Raw genomic sequence first — 21,322 nt, 5'->3', positions numbered from 1 at the left:
CAAAGTGGATTATTTTCTAATAACATAATAATGTCAACATAAAAGTGTTTTATTCCTCTTATACCACAGTGATTACATTTTTATTATTACTAATAAATTATTAATAAATGACACGTCACACTGTTTAAATATTTATAGTTACATTAATCTTGTGGAACTTCTGATAGAAAAAAAAGACAAGATTTTTCTGTAGTGGAAAATTTACTGACTGTTATGAAGCACTGATATTCCAGACTCCTTCCATAAGTGTTAAATAAACGTCTCCTTACAGAAAGCTTCACTATTATCAAGGGTTATATGTTTTTCTGTTAAAAAAAACAACAAAAACACTTTTTAATCTGTCCATTAGTCTTAGATTATGTAGAGCATCTGTTTATTAGGCGTAGCTGTTAGTAGAAACAGTAAGATAAACCTGATTGTTGCTTTGCAGCTGCCACTAGTGTCAGAACCTCAGTTATAGAACATTAATAAACGATTCATTAATTAACCAATCAGAATCGAGCATTCAGCAGCACTCGGGTGTAAGCGGAAGTAAAGGGTGCGGTTGTAACTACATAGCTGATAAACTGAAACGCTTTAAAATAGTTTTATTTCAAATTTGATCGGCTCAGATTGCTCAGGCAAAATATATTCCTCCCCTTTAAACCGCGTATACCTTTAAGTCCGCCCGGCTCTGACGGTGTGTGTGTATGTGTGTGTGTGTGTTTAATGGTTTGAGCTCGAGCTCTCCTGTCAATATCGCACTTTAAATGCTCCAATGTAATGCGATGGGATTCTGATCATGGATAAAACCCGAATCCTGATCGTGTGTTTGGCTGTGTTGGGATTTGGTGGAGGATGTGACGGTGAGTAAATGACTGTTTACTTCGCGATATTTGGGTTCCGTGTTTATTTATTCAGTCGCGGTGAATTTGGCATTAACTACAACAACATGGCGCTGCTCGGATTCGGAAGCTCAGTAGCTAACTCGCTAGCAAACCAGACTTCTTTCAGTTTGGGCTGGTGGTTTGTTTTTCACGGTATTTAATGAACATTTGTGGTTTGTTTTTTATATATAAGTCGACATTATCTTGAAGCTAAGCTTTCTCAGTGTCTCAGGTGACGACTGGAATGAGGCTAGTTAGCCAGTTAGTTAGCACAAGCTAACACCGCTGCTAAATGTAGTGATTGTTTACCTAAGTAGCTATATCAACTGTAATGTCGAGCCTATTCTTTTAAATTCACTGTTTCTTTTTTATGAAACTGGTTTGTAACATTAGTTATGAAGCCAATACTAGTTAAATATTTAGACTTCAGTTACTTGGCCTATCTAGCATGTTGAAATCTTTACTAAGGGAATTCAGGCCTTCCTGTACATTGCAGGATGTATCACTAATTTTCACTGGTCATTACAGGTTAATTTCCGCATTAACGCCACCGAACCCTTTGATTTCTCCAAAATAAAAGTACACGCTTGTAAAGATTGGTGTAAACTCCGTGTCCATGGGTTTCATTTTGATGACACTCATAAGACTAGTCCATTCAGCTTGTTTCTTTGCACACACAGAAGATGACACACTTCACTCCTCAGCTCTCTTTCCTGATCACTGGTGAACACATTAGTAATGGAGCTGAGAGAGGCAGCACGCGTCTGAGGTCTGCCCGGTCACTGTGTGTTCGCCTGAGAAACATGATACGCGTTGAGATGCTCAGAACATCCAAGTTGGGCTGTGTTACAGCCTGTGATGAGGGCTGTGACTTCAAGACGAGGGCAGAGTCACAGGGGTCTAATATTTATTCGGAAGAGACAGAGAAAAGACGGAGCCATTATAGGGGCAGAAATGGACATGAACTCCTACACACACTCACACCCTTCCTTTTGCATTCTCTCTCTCTCTCTCTCTCTCTCCCTCACTCTCTCTCTCTCTCTGTCTCTCTCTCTCGCTTTTTCTCTCTCTCCATCTTTCTTTCCCTTTCCATACTGGCCTGTGCTGTAGGCGCAGCAAATCTGAGCATCATCTTACACCCGGTCAATAATATACTCTCCCCCTGCACCTCCTCCCTTCTGTCTCTGCTGTCATGACTAAGTACATGTCGGTGTAACCTATAGTGATCCTCCACTCCACCCTCTCTGTAGTGATTTCAACTTGAAGAGGAAAGAGACCTTTATACAAGTACAGCAGCATACAATATCTCACTGTTTTACATACAGACTGGCACACAAACTGTGTCTCTCTCTAAGCTCTACATGCAGGTCTGTTTGAGCAGATGCAGATTTGCCCCTTCTCCTAATACATATCCAGAATAGCAGAAGGTCTGATTTGAGACTTACAGTGAGGGTTTTCTTATCTTGCCTGTATTAACATACATTTTGTATTATGGGTTAATCATGGTGAGGGGTACAAATCTGCACATGCAGTTGAAACATGCTGACGATAGTAAAATGCCAGCATTCAGGGATAATGAGCACATTACAGTGTGCTTGTCTTGCCTCACCAAAATCCTCTGCACATCACACATTTTTGTGGTTTTGGTTTGGCATCAGTAAAACACCTGAGTAGACAAGTACAGGGAGTAGTGTTTTCTAGCCTTGTTAGTGTGCACACTCAGGCGTTATCATTAGTAAGACGTTTGAAATCTTCTCCAGGGGTTGTGTGTAGTGTGATTTCTGGACATGCGTCGGTTGAGTAATGTCTGAGGACATCTGTAGTCTTTATGATTTGAGTCACATGGGTAATCATGCGATCTCAGTATAAGTCACCGAGATGGGATTGTCTTTACGATGTAAACATGGTTGTCACAATAAGAATTCCTTGTGTACAACACATACCTCATTTAATACAAACTGATTATAAGGACTTCTCATGGCCATGTTAGTTGTGCTTGATCATTAGTAGGTCACCTGACTGCAACGTCTGTAATCTGTACCTGTGCTCAGAGCTCAATAACTTATCTAAAATCTCTGGAAGGGTTGTTTTAAACATTGTCTATTTTATTGTACCAAGTTTAAAACCTGGCCAGTAATTGGATTTGTTTTGTTTTTGGCAGGACGCAATAGAAACGAGTGCTTACTGGAATATCATTAAAGTGAAGAATAGGTGCAAAACCTCTTTTCCCACAGGATATAACAGAATCTTTACTGACACATCAATTTGAACGGGTTATGTGTTACATGGGGTTACTTCTACTAGTCATTTTGTCGAAGTTAAAAAATGGATCAATGTTTCCAGATGTGCGCATGGTCAATTTGTTTAAAAAAATAAAAATAAAAAACTGACAAACTGAATGATACGACGAGTTTTTGATTACCATCATCATAACCAGTTGGCCAACATTTGTGACATTGTAATGGAGCATAGATAACTTGGATCATGGCTGCACTCCACCTTGTAAGTGAAATTTGTGTAGTTTCTCCACGAGTAGGAGAGAGATGTCACTGTGTGTGAAACACCTGTATTCTTTCCCTTATCTAGGAAATTTTCAGAAAGAAATAAAATTTGCAAAAACCTGCATTTGTAGCAAATGTCCCATTACTACAAAAAAGTACAGAACTTACAAGTCTGTGACTAATGGTTTAAAATATGCTACTATATAACACTGAGTTCAAAATTACAGCTATTACACTTTAACAATTGAGGGCTTATGATAAGAGGATCAGTGTCTTGTCAGATTTCTTGTGTAGTTTTATCCAACTTTCCAACACTGAAACTATGATTCCCTCTAAAAGCTAATCCCATCTGTGAAAGAATGATTTATGCCGGTTTAGAGCTTAATTTACAAATATATTTGAGTGAAGAATTGATGAAAGCGGTCAACAGAAGCGGTTGACAGAAACTTCAGTTTCTCTTAATCTGTTTTCTTCTTTTTCTCAGTACAGAGAAATGTTTAAATTCCTATCTCAGGTGATCATGCATGTGCTACATCTACATGCAGTAGATAAACATTAAGATGAAGGACAGGAACATTCCTTTCATTCCTTTAATGTGTTATTGTAGCACTAATACAATGCTTGGTTATTTCCTACAGTGTGGGAGAAAATGAAGGGATGAAGGCATGCTTGTACATATGGAAACATTCCTTCCTACACACACACAACTGAACAACTCGACTTCAGTTTTCATGCACACACATGCTCACAGAGAGCCAGATTTATTGCATTTCTGGTTAATGCTCAGAAAGACTAACAGGATAGCAATGTGTCGTGCTTGTCGTTGTAGTCTTTAGGAGCGCGTTTACCAGCTCCTTCCTCTGTCTGTGAACTTTTAAACGTTGCTGACAGAGCAGAGCTGGGAATAAGGGTGGTGACGCTGGTTCAGATGTGTGAGGACACACACACACACACACACACACACACACACACACACACACACACACACAGGTGGAGTTTAAAGACTTATTTAGAGATTCATCCAAGTGGCCTATTTTAGAGTTAACTATTTTAATAACACTGTCACGTAAATAGGCTTCTTAACACGCAGTAAAGGAAAACCCTAGTTAGCCCTCAGTGTATATAATTTACAGTCATTTGCCTCCAGTTTGGCTGCCTACATTCTTTTTATGAGGACTGTCAAATTCTTTTAAAAATACATTTACAATTTACTCTGAAAATATTGGAACGGCAAGGCCAATACCTTTGTTTCTGCTATACATTGAAGACGTGGATTTGAGATAAAAAATATTGGAACATGTGAGTGACGAGTGTTTCTTGTTACCTAGGTACGCTCTGTTAGATTGATTGTTTAAACAGTTAATAGCTCTGAATGTCTAATCTTGGTGTGAACCCTGGGTTTCACCTGCGAAGACTGCGTTTGTTGCTAAAAAGGAGAAACCAACACGAAGACCAGAGAGCTGTCCATGGGAGAAAAGCAAGCCATTTTGAAGATGAGAAGAGAGAAAATTGATCAGAGCCATTGCACAAGCATTGGGCGTAGCCAGTACAACAATTTGGACTGTTCTGAAAAAGAAAGAAACCACTGGTGTTCTAACAACCAGACATCGATCAGGTCATCCAAGAGTAGTTGATGACAGAAACATTGTGAGAGCTGTGAAGAAAAACCGAAAAACAACACTCAGTGACATCATCAACAACCTTCGCAGGGCTGAAGGTATCACAATCCACCTTTCAAAGAAGACTTTGAGAGCAGAATTATAGAGGCCACACCACAAGATGCAAACCACTCATCAGCAGTAAGAATCAGCAGGCCAGACTGGAATTCGCAGTGAAAAACCGTGACGAACCACAAAAGTTCTGAAACCAAGATTAACCTCTACCAAAGTGATGGAAGGACCAAAGTGTGCCTGGAAAAGAAGAATGCAGCAGTTTGGTGATGTTAGTGGGTTGTCGGCCTGATGCAGTTATTGCATGCGAGGGCTATGCGGCCAAATATTAAGTGTTTTACCTTTATTGTATTTTTACTTTAAGACTATCTGTTCCAATACTTTTGCTCATGTTGAAATTGGGTGGTGCCACCAAAGATGCCATGTTCTAAGTTGTTTAACACATATAGATGTAAATATCAGGAAATTAAATTCTGATTGATCATCTCATATTCATCTTTTGATCTCAAACCAAACAAATGTCTTCAGTGTATAGCAAAAACAAAAGAATTTAGTTTTCGAATGTGTTGGAATAATAATGAGCCTATAATTTTATACTGCTACAGACAGTGTGAACGTTAGTAGTAGAGCTACTAATAGTTTTGTATGTATATGTAAAACAAGGTGAAATTTGTCACTAAATTAAAAATTTACTTTCTTTTAACTTTAAAAAAAATCTTCCCACAGTAAAATGTAGTTTCTGCTGATTACATGTATATAGATTGTTTCATGTAAAAACTTGCTGTCTTTATCTTTTATTCACACATGAATGTTTTTTTATGTGCAACAGAAAAGCGTTCAGGATTCCTGAAAATGCCACAGCCATCCATGAATCCAAGACAGCAAAACTGGCTGTGCTCTCTTGGTGGGAGTGATGGCATACTCTCTCTCCCCTGTTAGTCACAGGCCCACTAGGTAATTGTGGGTGTTTGTGAGCTTATGTATGCGGAACAGGGTAGATAGCCCTTTCCTCCGAGTGTGTTACGCTGCACTGCGCTGCAGCAGCTCGGCTGATAGTTGTTGTGTGACAGGGGAGAGCTCGCTAGCTAGAAAATGGGGTACACTCTATATCCTATGCAGTGTATAAAGTAGTGTCATGGTAGAACCTCCATGTGGCAAGTAAATTGACATTCAGCCACAGAAATTCTTTACTTGCATGCAATAGTACTTCTTAAGACTCGAAGCATTTTGTTAATGTAATTACAAAATTGATATATAAATAAAAAGAAAATATGAGTCAAGTGTCAGAAAAGCCTGAAATTTTAGGAATAGGTTTACATTAGTTGACTAAAAGTAGAACATGGAATGTTGGCATGGCACCCTTACCCTGCATTCACAACAAAGCGATGGACTTTGTTAACGTTCAAAGCCCTGCTCATGTAAGTCAGTGGCTTGAGGTGAATCCAGAGTCAGTTCTGGGAACACTGGGGACAAGGTAGGAGAATTTACCCTCGGCTTGGATGCCAGTTCATAACAGTGCAACACGCCCGCACGCACAAACACACACCCTTGGGGCAATGTAGAGTATCCAGTCCTTCTACTGATATGTTTTTGGGAGGTGGGAGGAAGCTGGAGAGCCCTGAGGAAAAACAAGAGTCGACAAACTTGGAGCTGTGAGGCAGTTCAAAAAGAGTATTTTCTCTCCTTCTGTGTGTGTATGTGTGTGTGTGTACACCCAAGCTCTGTAGTAGTGTGCTGTTTAATGTTTATCTGGCCTGTCCATGTTTGCCTTCAGTGGATCATATTTGTTCCCTAACATCATTCCTGTGTACAAACTGTGTGTCTTTCTCTGTTGCATGTCGTGTGTCTGCCATCTTCCTCAAGCACCCACTCTGTCTGCTCAATTCCTTCTACACCAATCAAAGCTGTTTGTTACAGCAGACAGGCCTGTAGGCCATACTGACAAGAGTGTGTGTATGTGTGTGTGTGCTCATGCAAGAGGAATTGTGTGAGTACGAGTATGACTGTGCATGTAGGGAAATGCCAAAGTGCCTCTATGTCTTTTGAATATGAAAATGAAAAGCTACAGTTATTAAACGCATTGTGTGCAAGTGCCTGCATGTTTCAAAACAACAGTAGCAGGAAGCTGTCATGGATGTAGGGACTAGGGAGAAGAATGTGGAAAAGTATGTACAGTGATCTGACACTTCTGTAGTTGTATGACCGAGCTAGTCTACAGTCACAAAAATATGATGTGCAAAAAAAAAAAAAGAGTGAAACAGAACTTGTTCACTTGGTTCAGATTATTCAGTCTTCAAGGTTCCAAGAAGTACATGGACATAGTGTAGACAGGTAAAATGAACACGCATGCAAACACACAGAGATATACTTGTAATTCCAGCAGAATTAAATAGTGGTCTCTTGAAATTTTAGTCCTGAATCAGGATATGAGCTCTAGTAATTGCTCAGTTTTAGGACAGTGTGTAACAGATTCTTTGGCTATGTTCACATTACAAGCGTCATTGCACAGTAAGATTTTTTGCTCAGATTGGATCAGACTAACTTGATGGTTCACATTCATAACTGCAGTTGACCCATGTATGCCTTTAACGAAAATGCACCTGTCTCACGGAAGTCCCCTCTTACACGTTTCTTGAGCAATTGTGTCAAACATTAGTCAGTTTCAGTAGGTTCCTTCTAGATTTGCTCGAATCCACTGAATATAATCACGTAAGTTCCAAATTTGACCATTGTCACATGGCCACATATTGACTATGTATCTGTGACCACATATGAAAGTTACTCAACTTTGAAACGATTTTGTGTCCACACAGTAAAAAATTACACTATGTCACATTAAGGCAAAAAAATCTGATTTGTGTCACTTCAACCTGTTAATGTAAATGTAGCCTTTGTAATGGAACTTGACTTTTCTGTCTCTAGTGTATATCTTAGCCAAAGTAAATTACAGAGAATCAGGAAAATTATCCAAATGTAAGCAGTGTTTAAAGATACAGGGTAGTTATTTTGTGCCTCCATTTAAATAAATTGAATGTAAACCAAATGTTCCAGACTGCACCATTCTGTCATAGAAGAAAGATGACATCTTTTTTTTTTTCTTCTTCTTCTTTTTAAAAGACCCATAACACAGGCATTCTAGATTTGGCAGTAGATTTTTCAGTCTGGCCAAGGAACATAACAGTAATGTCTGGACACATGGTTTGACTTGGTTCTTATTCAGTCAAACCCTCTTCATGTTCTGACACTGTTTGATCCACATGTACAGTATATTTATCGTCCTGTTAAATCCGTCTTTGTTCTGTATCATTTTGCTCTAAAAATATTAACACAAATGACCATAAACCTAGGGGCCTTTTCCAGAGGTTTCAGAGGATCCAGTTTCATAAGTTTCAGTTTATGTGTTTTTTTTGTACCTACTGAAGATTGGTACTAACAGAAACTAAGAGGAAAATGGGTTACACGTACAGTGTTAAATATCATACAGATAAATACAGAATTAGAAAAATAAAAACAGTATAATTTCATTTGCTGATGTCTAGAGCCACAATATGCTGTTTTATTTCTCTGTAGCAAACAGCAATTTTTATGGCACAAATGCAGCAAAAACCAAACTGATATACTTTCATCTTCTGATCTTATTTGCCAAATTGATGAAGGATTTCGTATTAACGAATTCTTGATGGTGTTATTATTCCATTAGCTGTGTAGATATTTTTCATCTCAATTCTTCCATGTTGCATTTATGCGTGCCACAATGTATTTGTCATCTCTATGATTATTCTTTCAAGTTGTTGGGAAGTAAAGTACAGACAGGGTCTCAAGTACCATTAGCTCCTGTTGGCTCAGTTCTTGCCTTTGAATGTGCAGTGGATTAAAAAATACCTTAAATGTCAGGTGGTGGTTGAAAGCGATAAAACAGTATGCTGAAGTCTGTACTCTCTGTTCTGCGAGGAGATCGTGAGCAGCACTGTGGATTCTTTAAAGTGTTTTCACAAGTCCATGTCTCTCCCGTTCTCTCTAGGTCTGTTGTGTAACTGTACCACGTCTCAGTGTGAAAAGAATGGTTACCGCTGTGAGACGACGGGGGCCTGCATGGCTTCAACCTCCCTTATTGATGGCCAGGAGCAGCACGTTCGAATCTGTATCGATAAAGAGAAGCTGGTTCCTCCTGGGCAGCCTTTCTTCTGCCTGAGTGCCGAGGGGCTGCTCAACATCCACTGCTGCTATACGGACTACTGCAACAGTCTGGACCTCAAGGTGCACTCGGGTAAGTGTCCTGCACACTAAGTAGGGTTCCACCTCAACCTTTTGTTAGCTATGAATGATGATTAGCTATGAATGATGTGTGGGGAATGAAATATAACAAGGCAAGCTGTTATAGGGAAATAATTTACAGCAGAGTGGTGTGATGTTACCACCCCAAAGTTAATTCATTTCTAATAACAACATGACCCTGAATTATTCCTCTTATACCACAGCAATTTGCTAACAATGATTTTTTAAAATTAATTAAAGAATGCCACGTCATACTTTTTATCCATTTATAGTTGTGTTTAATGTTGTGGAACATCTGTGAAACAAGTTAGTTCCTGTTATCACTTATGTTATCTTATAAAAAGGCTATATAAAATTCATTCCCACGGCAGTCTCTATTTTTTCCTTTATCTTGAAGTTAACGAGTTAAAAGTTGCAGCTTTACCTCTGACGGTTACAAAGTGCTGCCACGGGAAGGTTCTTCCAGAAATCTTAAATAAACGTCTCCTCACAGAAAACTTCACCATGTCATTGAATATACACATTTTTTTCCAAAATCTGTTTATGTGGAGCACTCTCCATAGATGTGCAAGATAGTTACTATAGAATTGATAATGTATTACAACGAGCACAATGTAAACCATGCAGCCAGAACCATTGTCATAGCTGCTGATATAGAAAATTAATCCACACCTTCTAGAATGCAGAATTATTCCAGCGATATAAATATTGATACTACATTGGTATTAAGATTTGATTGATCTCTGAGGTTTAATGGTTATCCCGTGTCTCTTAGTGACTGTGCAGCCTAACTCGTCGGCCATGATGGGCGGCTGGGGGCCGGTGGAGCTGGCCGCCGTGGTTGCAGGTCCTCTGTTTGCACTGTTTGTGCTGGTTTTGCTGGGCCTCTTCCTTTTCCAACACCACCAGAGAGCCTATGGCCACAGACAGAGGCTGGAGGTGGAGGACCCCAGCACTGAGCACCTGTACCTGACTAAGGACAAAACGCTGCAGGACCTCATCTATGACTTGTCCACATCTGGCTCAGGATCAGGTCAGCATTACACCTTAGGAAGGGCACATAGCTTTAGTTCAGCCAGGGGTGCATAAATCCCTAACCTGGGCACCCAGGACAAACAGATTTTATGTCAAAACTTCTATTTGTTTTCATTTGTACTTGACAGACAACTGGATTCGACAGCAGAATTGACTTTCACAAAACAGATTTTTCATTTTGCTATGTTTAAGTCTCATGGTGTGGCAATGCATCTGGATGCTCTAACTATAGCTCACTGCACTACACACAACAGCACGATCTTGCTAATTAATTAGCATGCACAGATGACAGATAATCTTTCAGAACTAGGAACATGCAAGTATGTAGAAACACTGACAAAACGGAGAAAGATAAAGTCCAACACAAAGCTGTCATATTACTCTGTTGCTAACTAAACACAGTTACCTCACAATTAAATGTCTCTAATTAATTTGCTAACTAGCTCACCATAAGTTATTATAATAAAATAGCTACCACAGTTAAGCATAGTCAGTTTCCAGGCAACCAAAACATGGGACTGGGAAGCATTTTAGAGCTTTTACTTGCCTGGTGGGCTAGCTAATAAATTTATCATCACCCCTGTTAGCGATACACTAAAGAACTTTCATTTGAAAGTACACAACTGGAGTAAAGTGGTGTTCTCTGGACCAAGTAAATACATAAAGAACTAATCTAGTCTGAGCTCCCTTTTTCTTTCTCTGTTTGTGTCACTCTCTGGACAGGTCTGCCACTGTTTGTGCAGAGGACAGTAGCCCGGACTATTGTGCTGCAGGAGATCATAGGGAAGGGCCGCTTTGGAGAGGTGTGGAGGGGGAAATGGAGAGGAGGAGACGTGGCGGTGAAGATTTTCTCCTCTCGAGAAGAGCGCTCCTGGTTTCGCGAAGCTGAGATCTATCAGACCATCATGCTGCGGCACGAGAACATTCTGGGCTTCATCGCTGCCGACAACAAAGGTAAACTTAAAGAAAAACCTGAAACAACAACAGACAAATGGCAATAATGAATGTAACTGTGGTTCTGTGAACCCTGGATAATTGCCAGGGGCAGTGTTTAACACATGGATATTCTCCCATGCATGTGTACATATGCCAAGACCTTTAACACAAAGTTATATTATGACAGTGACGTAGTATATAGAACATAGGAGATGTCTAGTTCCCTTCAAAAATGCTGATGTGAGAATATGAGCTCCCAATGAAGTGTCATGATGAGCTGAGATGGCAACCACCTACACCTTCAGTGTAGATGGGGAGTTGCCTTTGTTCAGCAGTCCCTGTGAAAACACTTTAGGCACTGGGGTGATGCACCAGGTCCAAATGGCGGGGTGCATGCCACTTCTGGAATATTTTTCGACTGACCACATACACAGCCTAAGTACTAGGGGCACTAGTGCTCAGAATCATTTCTTGAACTGCTACATCACACCCATCAAACTTTTTGCTGCTCTGAGATGCCAAACCAAAAGTCTGACTGGTGATACCAGACCTGTCCATTTATCCACAGTAAAATGGCTTGTTGGGGAAGTAGCCAGGGTGTTCCCCTCATTAGTGAAGGAACCAGGTCTTCACTGGCCACCTCGAGGTGACAAGCAGGACTCTGGTTTGACTCCTGAATCCTGTGCAACATGGGCAGGATCTGCAAATGAGGTGGAAATGCATACAGAAGGCTGTGAAACCAGTTGTGGGCTAGTGCATTTTGACCCTGAGGGCAGTTTGGCTCTTGGCATTGGCAAGAGGAGATCCACTTGTGCCTGGCCAAACTTTTCCCAACTCTGGGTGCAGATGCCACACTCCTTAATATGTGCACTGTCTGAAAAGATACCACCCCGTTTTGATGACTGGTCAGGTAAATCGCCCTCAGTGAAGCTAACCATAGGTGACCACACTTTCCATGTGAGGTGGCATTTCTCAACCTCGTTCAACCCTGACTGCCAGACTGTCCTTAGCTCTAACAGGTTGATGTGTTCTTACCTGATATTGCGATCCTCTGTTGCACCACACGACCCCCATCTAGTAAGGGAGGCTTCTATGGTGGTCATCTCTCTCTGTGGTGGGGAGCCACGCCTAAGGGTACCCCTTTCTTGAGGAAGGTCATATGTCTCCTGTGGGCTGATAACCCATCTTTGAAAACTCTTCAGTTCTAGCAGGCCCACAACACTGCCGTGGGATTAGCAGTAGGTCTAGCATTCTTAGTAGTCGAAATTGGACATAGTGGCTCAATCGCATCTTGTTGGTGTGTGCCATGGTTTGCAAAGGAAGTGATCATTCTTCCTGAATCCAGCTGTATGCCTATAAAGTGAGTGACTTGCCTCAGTGTTAGTGAACTCTTCTGAGAATTCATTCTGAGGACAAGCTTCGAGATGTGTGCAGTTATCCAAGTATGGAAGACCGCTGTCTCTCTGAAGGAGATTAGGTAAAGGGCTACCCAAGCATAGATCTGTGGCAGGGCAGGGCAGGCTAAGCATAGCACAGTCCACTTTCAACTTTCGGTATTCTCTCAAGCCTTGTAGCAACCGATACCAGTAGCTCTAAGTGTGAACCGAAGAGAGCCACTAGCAAAATAGCCTCACTATCTTGCAGAGTGTAAGCCAACAAGCTACGCTAGCAGTAGCAATTCTAGCTAGCAAAAACAGCCAACACAGTGGGAAAAGAAAGCAAACTGAAGAGGGAAAAAATGTCTATCACAGCTTTGGAGGACAAAAAGTTGTTGCTCGGACCAGTTACAAGGTGCACAGGATAGCTTTGAATGCTTCAAGTGGTCCTGGCACGGATAAGGCAAGTACAGAAAAGGAATCAAAATGGCATAGCATTCAGCACTTACAGTAAATACTACATCTCTGTTATCGTATTACTTTGTGGTAAAAGTCTCAGCATATGTGCATGCACACAAGAGAATATCCATGTGTTAAACCCAAACCCTGGGGTTAGAAGGGGTGAAATAGAACTTGCACTTTTGGCAGGAATTTTTTGTTTCCAATAAGTATGTAATATGTGGATATAGGACTGCATGATTAGTTGTAGTTTTGTCATTAATGAAATGTGAGTTTCTGCAAAGAACACATCATCAAGGGCTGCAATAAACAAGTGGCCTAAAAGTTAAAAATAGTAGTGCTTCTCAGACTCCGTTATGTGCAAAGACTGAGTCTAGTGCTGTACAGTTCAGGTAATTTGGGTAGGACTGCAGAGCTAAAACATGAGTACATGAATAGCCAAATACACTATTAAGAGTTACACTAAGCTACATTTCAAGTTTGTGCAGACCAGTCGATTTGTGGTTGTGCATTGTGATGAACACAAAAAAATGTTTAAAATACATATTCAATTGTTTTCTTTTTTCGCCATTTTTCTCCCCAATTTTGTTGCCTCCCAGTTCCCATCCACCAGCCAGCTCTCCTCTATCATATGACAGCTACCAAGCAGGGAGGGTGAAGGCTGTCACATGCTTCCTGTGAGACATGTGAAGCCAGCCAATGCATCTTTTTGATTTGCTGCTAATGCTGCATCACACGGCAGCATAACAATCATGGAGGAAACCTCTGTGTACTCTGTTCCACATACATGAACTCACAAACAACCATAATTGGCTGGTATCGTGGTAATTGAAAGGGAAGAGACAGTATGCCATCCCTCCCATCCAGACAGCACAGACAATTTTGCTCCCTTGGCTCTTAGCCATGGATGGCTATGGCATCTTTAGGATTAAAATTTGCAATCTCTGTCTTATCTGATGATAGGGCGAATGCTTTTTTGCAATTGTTCATTTTTTACAGAATAATATACAGAAATATATAGCTGCAATGTGCTATATGTATACAATCCCGTTTTTGTGGAATAAACCTAAAAATTAGCAAACATAAATTTTTAGGTTGTGTATCATATCTTGTTAGACATATAAAAATGATTTAGTCTCATATCATTAGTATTATTCAACAACTATATAACATCAGGTTTTTAGTCCTTATGCAGTCCTAGTGTGACAAGGTTATGTAATCAGCAGAGTGTCGATTAATACACAGGAAGGGCTGTGGCTGATATCAGCCCTTCCTGTTCAGCAACTATTACTGTTCTAAACATTGCATCAAAATAGTACACTAACATACTCTCACCAGACACTTTATTAGAGACACTATACTAATACTGGGTAGGGCCTCCCTTTGCTTTCAAAACAGCCTCAATTTTTCATGGCATGGATTCCACAAGATGTTGGAAACATTCCTTTGAGATTCTGGGCCAAGTTGACATGACTGCATCATGCAATTTTTCAGGTGCCCTTTCATGCTTTGAATCTCCCATTCTACTACATCCCAAAGGTGTTCTGTTGAATTCAGATCCGGTGACTGGGAAGGCCACTGAAGAACACAGAACTCATTGTCATGTCCATGAATCCAGTTTGAGATGACTTTTGCTTTGTGACATGGTGCATTATCATCCTGGAAGTAGCCTTTAGAAGACGGGTAAACTGTGGCCATGAAAGGAGTCACATGCTCAGCAACAATAGTCAAATACTCTGTGGCATTCAAGTGATGATTGATTGATATTATTGGGCCCAGAGTGTGCCAAGAAAACATTCCCCACACATTACACGACCTTTCACCAGCCTGGACTGTTGACACAAGGCAGGTTGGGCTCATGAATTCATGCTGCTGGTGCCAACTTCTGACCCTACCCTCTGTGTGCCTCAGCAGAAATCAAGATTCATCAAACCAGTTTTTCAATCAGCTGTCCAGTTTTGATGAGTCTGTGCGCACTGCAGCCTCAGATTTCTGTTCTTGGTTGACAGAAGTGACGGAACCTGACATGGTCTTCTGCTGTTGTAGTCCATCCACCTCAGAATTTGACATGTTGTGCATTCTGAGATGCTTTTCTGCTCCCCACAGTTGTACAGAGTGATTATCTGAGCCTTACAGAGCCTTACAGAGCCTTTCTGTCAGCTCAAACCAGTCTGGCCATTCTCTGTTGATCTCTCTCATCAACAAGACATTTCCATCTGCAGAACCTCCGCTCACTGGCTGTTTGTTCTTTATTGCACCATTCTGAGTAAACTCTAGAGACTGTTGTGTGAAAATCCCAGGAGATCAGCAGTTACACAAATACTCCAACCAACCCGTCTGGCACCAACAATCATGCCACAGTCAAAATCACTGAGATCACATTTTTTCCCCATTCTGATGGTTGATGTGAACATTACGTGAAGCGGCTGGCCCATGTCTACATGATTTTATGCACTGCATTGCTGCCACACGATTGACTGATTAGATAATTGCATGAATGGGTAGGTGTACAGGTGTTCCTAATAAAGTGTTCAGTTAGTGTATTTTGCTGTAGTTACCTAAGATGGTGTACTGTATTAACTATAGAGTATGATACTAGAATGCACATTTGCTGCATCTTTTATTTGTAAAAGAACTTGCAATTCAGTTCAACAATCACTCTGTTTGTGTCTTTCAGATAATGGCACATGGACTCAGTTGTGGCTGGTGTCTGATTATCACGAGCACGGCTCTCTGTTCGACTATCTGAACCGATACTCCGTCACCATAGAGATCATGATCAAACTGGCGCTTTCTGCCGCCAGTGGCCTGGCACATCTGCATATGGAGATCCTGGGCACTCAGGGTATGTTTGAGGGATGAGAGATTTGGAAAATGCAAGGCAGTCAGATCGAACGTCATATAATGTAATAAGTCGAGCCACTTATCCTATGTTCATAAACATTTTGCCATTTATTTTAGAAGTAGGACTGATGAAGGCTCTTGGCCGCAGTTGCCTTTGTTTTCTATTACTAAACATTAAAATAACTTAGATGATTAGACATAGGTATAGGTCAGGTGAGAATGTTTTCAATGTCTGTAATTTAATGGGATCCTTACTCTTATCAATCAGGTAAGCCTGGTATTGCTCACCGTGACCTGAAATCAAAGAACATTCTGGTAAAGAAGAATCTCACGTGTGCTATTGCTGATCTGGGCCTCGCAGTACGCCACGAGTCTGTAACAGATACCATCGACATCGCCCCCAACCAGCGCGTGGGCACCAAGAGGTAGACACACACTCCCACCCACACATTTAAACAGTCTGTCACAATAATGTCAGCCAAACACCACCAAGTATTGTAGTGTACACTGCTTGTGTTTTTATCTGAAGAGTTTGGTGTCTGTGTTTCAGGTACATGGCTCCTGAGGTGTTGGATGAGAGTATCAACATGTGCCACTTTGACTCCTTTAAATGTGCTGACATCTACGCGCTGGGGCTGGTGTACTGGGAGATCGCCCGCCGCTGCAATGCCGGAGGTGAGACCAGCCTGAGGGAGAAGGGTATTAGCTCTCCTTATAAGACCCCGGCACAGTGATATTAGAAGTACACGCAACAAGGCTAAAGAGTGGACTACAAGAATTTACGTTTTCTGAGCGTAAGCCATAAAGCAGAGCAGAATGAGAGGAATCTATGAGTGCTAAAAGGCCACTAGTTAGATGCCACCACTATGGTTTTTACGGGTGATGGTTCTTTCTCTTGCGAGGGCAGCATGCTTGCAATCACTTGGCCCGGAGTAGTGCACATCAGGCAGAGAACATCTTGGAAAGAGAGAAATAAAAGCCTGAGTCTGTTTGCACCTAGGTGAAAATAGAAATGTATACTGTTTGATGGCAAGACGAGGCAGACAGCTAGGGAAACATACAGAAAAGTGGAATACACATTTTTTCATTTTGAGATAGATGTTACATTTTATAATATTCATATTTATCTAGTAGGTTTGGACAGTAGGTAAGGAATAAACATGACAGGTAAGCCTGGTATTATAGGAAATTACATACTGTTACAGGAAATTAATGAACAAATGGGTGGTGTGATGCATTGTGATGCAAGTGGAAGGCTATTACCACACCATAGCTGATTGTTTTCCAATAACAGCATATCCCAAAGTGTTTCATTCTACTTACACCACAGCAATTTGCCCACCATTATATTTTTGTTGATTAAAGTGTCACGTCATACTTTTTATCCATTTATAATTATATTTCATTGTGTACAATGTCTACAAGTTTGTTCCTGTTATCACTTACACAGTCGTTTCTTCACCAGCCTCTCTTTTTTTTCTCTCTCTCACTGTTAATTAGACAAATAAATGCAACTTGTCATGTTGCCAATAAACTGCAAAAGCCTCTGTCCAGTAGACGTTCCTGTCTTGGAGTACTTAAAGTTAAGGCTTTACCTCTGGCTGTTACAAAGCGCTGATACTGGACACTCTTTCCAAAAAATGTTAAATAAACGTCTCCTTACAGAGCACTTCACCATATCAACAATTACACACCTTTTTAAATCTGTTTTGTGGAGCATTGACTGAACAAGGCCCTGTGTGAGTTGTTGCTATAGAAACAATGATGTTTTAGAATCAGTGCATTAATATAAACCTTGTAGCCAGCACTACTGCTGTTATAGAAATTTAATCAACACCTTCTTACCAGTTAGAATCAAGAAGTCAACAGCACTGTGATATACGACTATTTAATGTCAACATAGTCAGAAATTGTCACAATACTCTTTGCTGAGATATTGTAGGTATTGTATACAATATTTGATGTTACAATTTTGTACTTTGTAAAATATTAAAAATTGTATTTTTAGCAAACCTGCATATCATGATACGTTATGTTTAGCAGAAATGTCTGTAAGTAGCATTTTTGCTTTATTATTCTGTGTGTGTGTGTGTGTGTGTGTGTGTGTGTGTGTGTGTCAGGTATCCATGAGGAATACCAGCTCCCCTACTATGACCTGGTGCCCTCTGACCCATCCATTGAGGAGATGAGAAAGGTGGTGTGTGACCAGAGGTTACGACCCAATGTGCCCAACTGGTGGCAGAGCTATGAGGTACGCACACACACATTCATGCGCACATGCGCGCACGCACTCCCACACGAAGCATATTGCCCACCAGATGAAGGCAAATGTCACCCCTCACTGTTCTCCCTCTTCCTGTGTCTCAGGCGCTGCGTGTGATGGGGAAGATTATGAGGGAGTGCTGGTATGCCAACGGTGCCGCTCGACTGACCGCTCTGCGCATCAAAAAGACCCTGTCTCAACTCAGTGTGGACGAGGACGTCAAGATGTGAAAGAAGCCCAAGCAGAGTGACGGTCACAGAACATTGTAACAAAAAAGCATACAAAATTACTACTACTCCAAACTATCCTGCCAGTTTGAGAAAATGTAACGCCGTCAGTCAAGTTGTGACGCGGCCTACCTCACCCACAAAGCCAAAACTACTAACAAAATTGTATTGCATCATATTCTTGAACTCAACTGCTCCTCCATCCCTTTTTAACGTGCGGCCGCCGACTGCAAGTCCTGATCCTACTGATCTACAGTGCACTGCTGCCCCTATAATAGCTGATAATAGCAAAACTGTATTATCATGGTATTGATATTAAATTTCCCAAATATTTCACTTAGCCCCATATCAGCAGCTCGGAGCAGAGATCACTTTTAACTTGCATATTGTGTGAACTCCTAACGTGTCACTGAATCCAGTTCAGGGCTGCTATCGTGTCAAGAAGTGAAATTTGAATGTGGGTTTGTACAGATCTTATTGCACTCCGTCTGTCTCGCTCTTGTAGGAACGTGGGTTGTATGTGTTAAACTTTAGCAGAGTATCTTACTTGAATGCAGGTGCTATTTTAAGCTTTAGCTTTTGGTATAATTGGGGTGCATATAGTTTTACCCAAACCTCAGATTTAAAGCGAGGGTTAAATAAAAGACAGATTGGGTCGGTCACTCCAGGGAAAGCTGACATCTATCTTGAAAAATATCTAAAAAATATATATATATATCTGTTAGGTTATATTCTGGCACTACTGATGTATGTGTTCAGTGGAGTGACTTCATGAAAGCTGGACAGTGCCTAAAATGTTTTTTTTCTTTTTTCTTCATGAGACATGAATTAATCTGTTATTACTGCATTCATTCATGGATGACCTATGTATTTTGTGTGTAATGTGTGTGTGTGTGTGTGTGTGTGTGTGTGTGTGTGTGTGTGTGTGTGTGTGTGTGTGAACTGGATATTCGCCATCTCTCTCCTTCTATGACTCATTCACACACTTGGTGAATGGTACATTGTGTATTTATTTTAGGTTTAACATTCTGCATTTGCTCTTTTTGCTTTAGTGTCATTCGATTTCTCTTTTACTCCATAAGTAAAGCTAAATGTATATAGAATGTATTTTTGGAAAGGTACAGCAGTGTATATCTCATTCCCTTTTGGTTTTAGGTTGATTAGATACTAAGCTAAGTGAAAGTGTTGGGGTGATTTTTAGCTGCTCTCACGCTGATGGGATTGGTTGGTGGGATGAAGCTCTCTGAACATAACCCCAACACACTGATGAATTTTCATTTTTGGTTCCACGTTTTCACTTATCACTGTAGCATCCCGTAGCAACAGTATGACCAATTTAACAGTATCTATTTGGCAATATGCCTTTTAACCTTTTGAAAGCACTGGAAATGTCGAGTAGATGAAAGGTTTATGCAATATTCACAGGGAGTGCACCAGTTAGGTAGAATTTACCTACATGCCAAACTGAAACTTGATGGAGCATTAGTACTTTTAACAGTACACTGGCGTAGTGTGCATGTGGAGACAGGACGAGCTGTTAAACCTTACCTTAAGGAGTGGCGTCAGCTCTTTGACACTGTATTTTTGACTACTAAACCACACAAGAACCTTTTATATAATCAGTACTACTGCCCTGCTCCTGCTCACTCTCCCTTACTCTTCTTGATATGCAAGTTGTAAATAGTTTGTATGTATGATTTCCCCCCCTCCGGATGGGTTTTTTTTTTTTTTTTTTTTGAATCCTATAGACAGTTCTTGAAGCTTGCTGTATTTTTGTGATGAACTTTTTTTTTGTTGAGTGTACACTCACAGGTACTACTGATCTCTGATAGTTCTTTCTCTCTCTTTAGAATATTCAGTCTTAATGATCGGTATACAGATACTCACTGTATAAATAGGATGCGTAGTCATGTTAAAAGATGAAGAGTTCTTAGGATTCGATGCCAACTTGGCATGAAATTGTTAATCGAAACCTCTCTAGCATGTGAAAGCCAAAAATAATATTTATGGAGAGTTGGTTGTCTTTTCTGTGGTTCTTATGTTCTTATTAGGACTCTTGTTTTTACGGGGGAAAACCTGTATGTGTTTATTACACTGGAATATACACTACTGAATACACTACAGTACTCTAAAATTTAACGGCAAAATCCACACTATTGTCTGTGCTCTGCTGATCCTGAAACTGCTCTTTTGGTGCAGCCTCAGCCAGTTGTGAAATTGTTCATTTTTAGGTACAGATAAGATTTTTTTTGTTTATTTTTTGTCTATTTGATTTCTTTCCTATTACGCAGTGGTATTTTTTTTTTTTCCACTTTGGTTTCACCTCTCCAGCTGAAAGTGTATGTACATATATTTATAGCTTCCTGACAAAGTTTCTGCTGCTGCTGTGTTTTGGAGGCATGAGCATAGTCAGGGTTATAATATTTATGAATTTAGGTCGGCTCCTGTTATGCTTCTAATTCAGAAGAGACCTGTGTAGCTATGATGCCTGAAATGCCTCGTCGTTATTCTAATACACAGGCTGGATATGAGCCTTCGTTCCTATGTATTACTATAAGGAAAGGTGTATATTGTAACAGACTGACCTTTGACCCTGCAACCTGTCTGCTGAGTATAATCTCAGTGAGCTCCTAAACCCAAATCAGTCTTTTCAGGAATTGTTTCCAATCATGTACATAAGTAATATTATACAGTAATAAAGACATTTTCCTACATTCTAGTCTCCTTCTTTTACCTTTAGTCTTTTTCTGGTTTGTTCTTTAAAGTTTTGAAATGTCTGATAACTGGTTAAGTAGCGCACATGCTTACTTTACACTGTAAATGTGTGTGTAAATGGGTGTGTAAATGTGTGTTATGCTGTTGATATGGGT

The 21,322-nt window shown here is 40.5% G+C and overlaps 1 protein-coding gene across 1 annotated transcript; it reads left to right on the top strand.

Annotated features, from left to right (window-relative positions):
* The first annotated feature begins 526 nt into the window (after positions 1-526).
* acvr1bb (activin A receptor type 1Bb) lies at positions 527-21,166 on the top strand. The gene is made up of 9 exons (XM_026918474.3): positions 527-845; positions 9,059-9,304; positions 10,088-10,345; positions 11,071-11,301; positions 15,796-15,963; positions 16,231-16,387; positions 16,513-16,637; positions 18,083-18,213; positions 18,330-21,166. The coding sequence occupies exons 1-9, from the start codon at positions 782-784 to the stop codon at positions 18,453-18,455; spliced, it is 1,506 nt and encodes a 501-aa protein (XP_026774275.1). The 5' UTR covers positions 527-781; the 3' UTR covers positions 18,456-21,166.
* The last annotated feature ends 156 nt before the right edge of the window (positions 21,167-21,322 follow it).

Source organism: Pangasianodon hypophthalmus, chromosome 2 (genome assembly GCF_027358585.1).
Source record: "Pangasianodon hypophthalmus isolate fPanHyp1 chromosome 2, fPanHyp1.pri, whole genome shotgun sequence".
Lineage (NCBI taxonomy): Eukaryota > Metazoa > Chordata > Actinopteri > Siluriformes > Pangasiidae > Pangasianodon > Pangasianodon hypophthalmus.
This window is presented reverse-complemented; position numbering and strand designations above follow the sequence as displayed.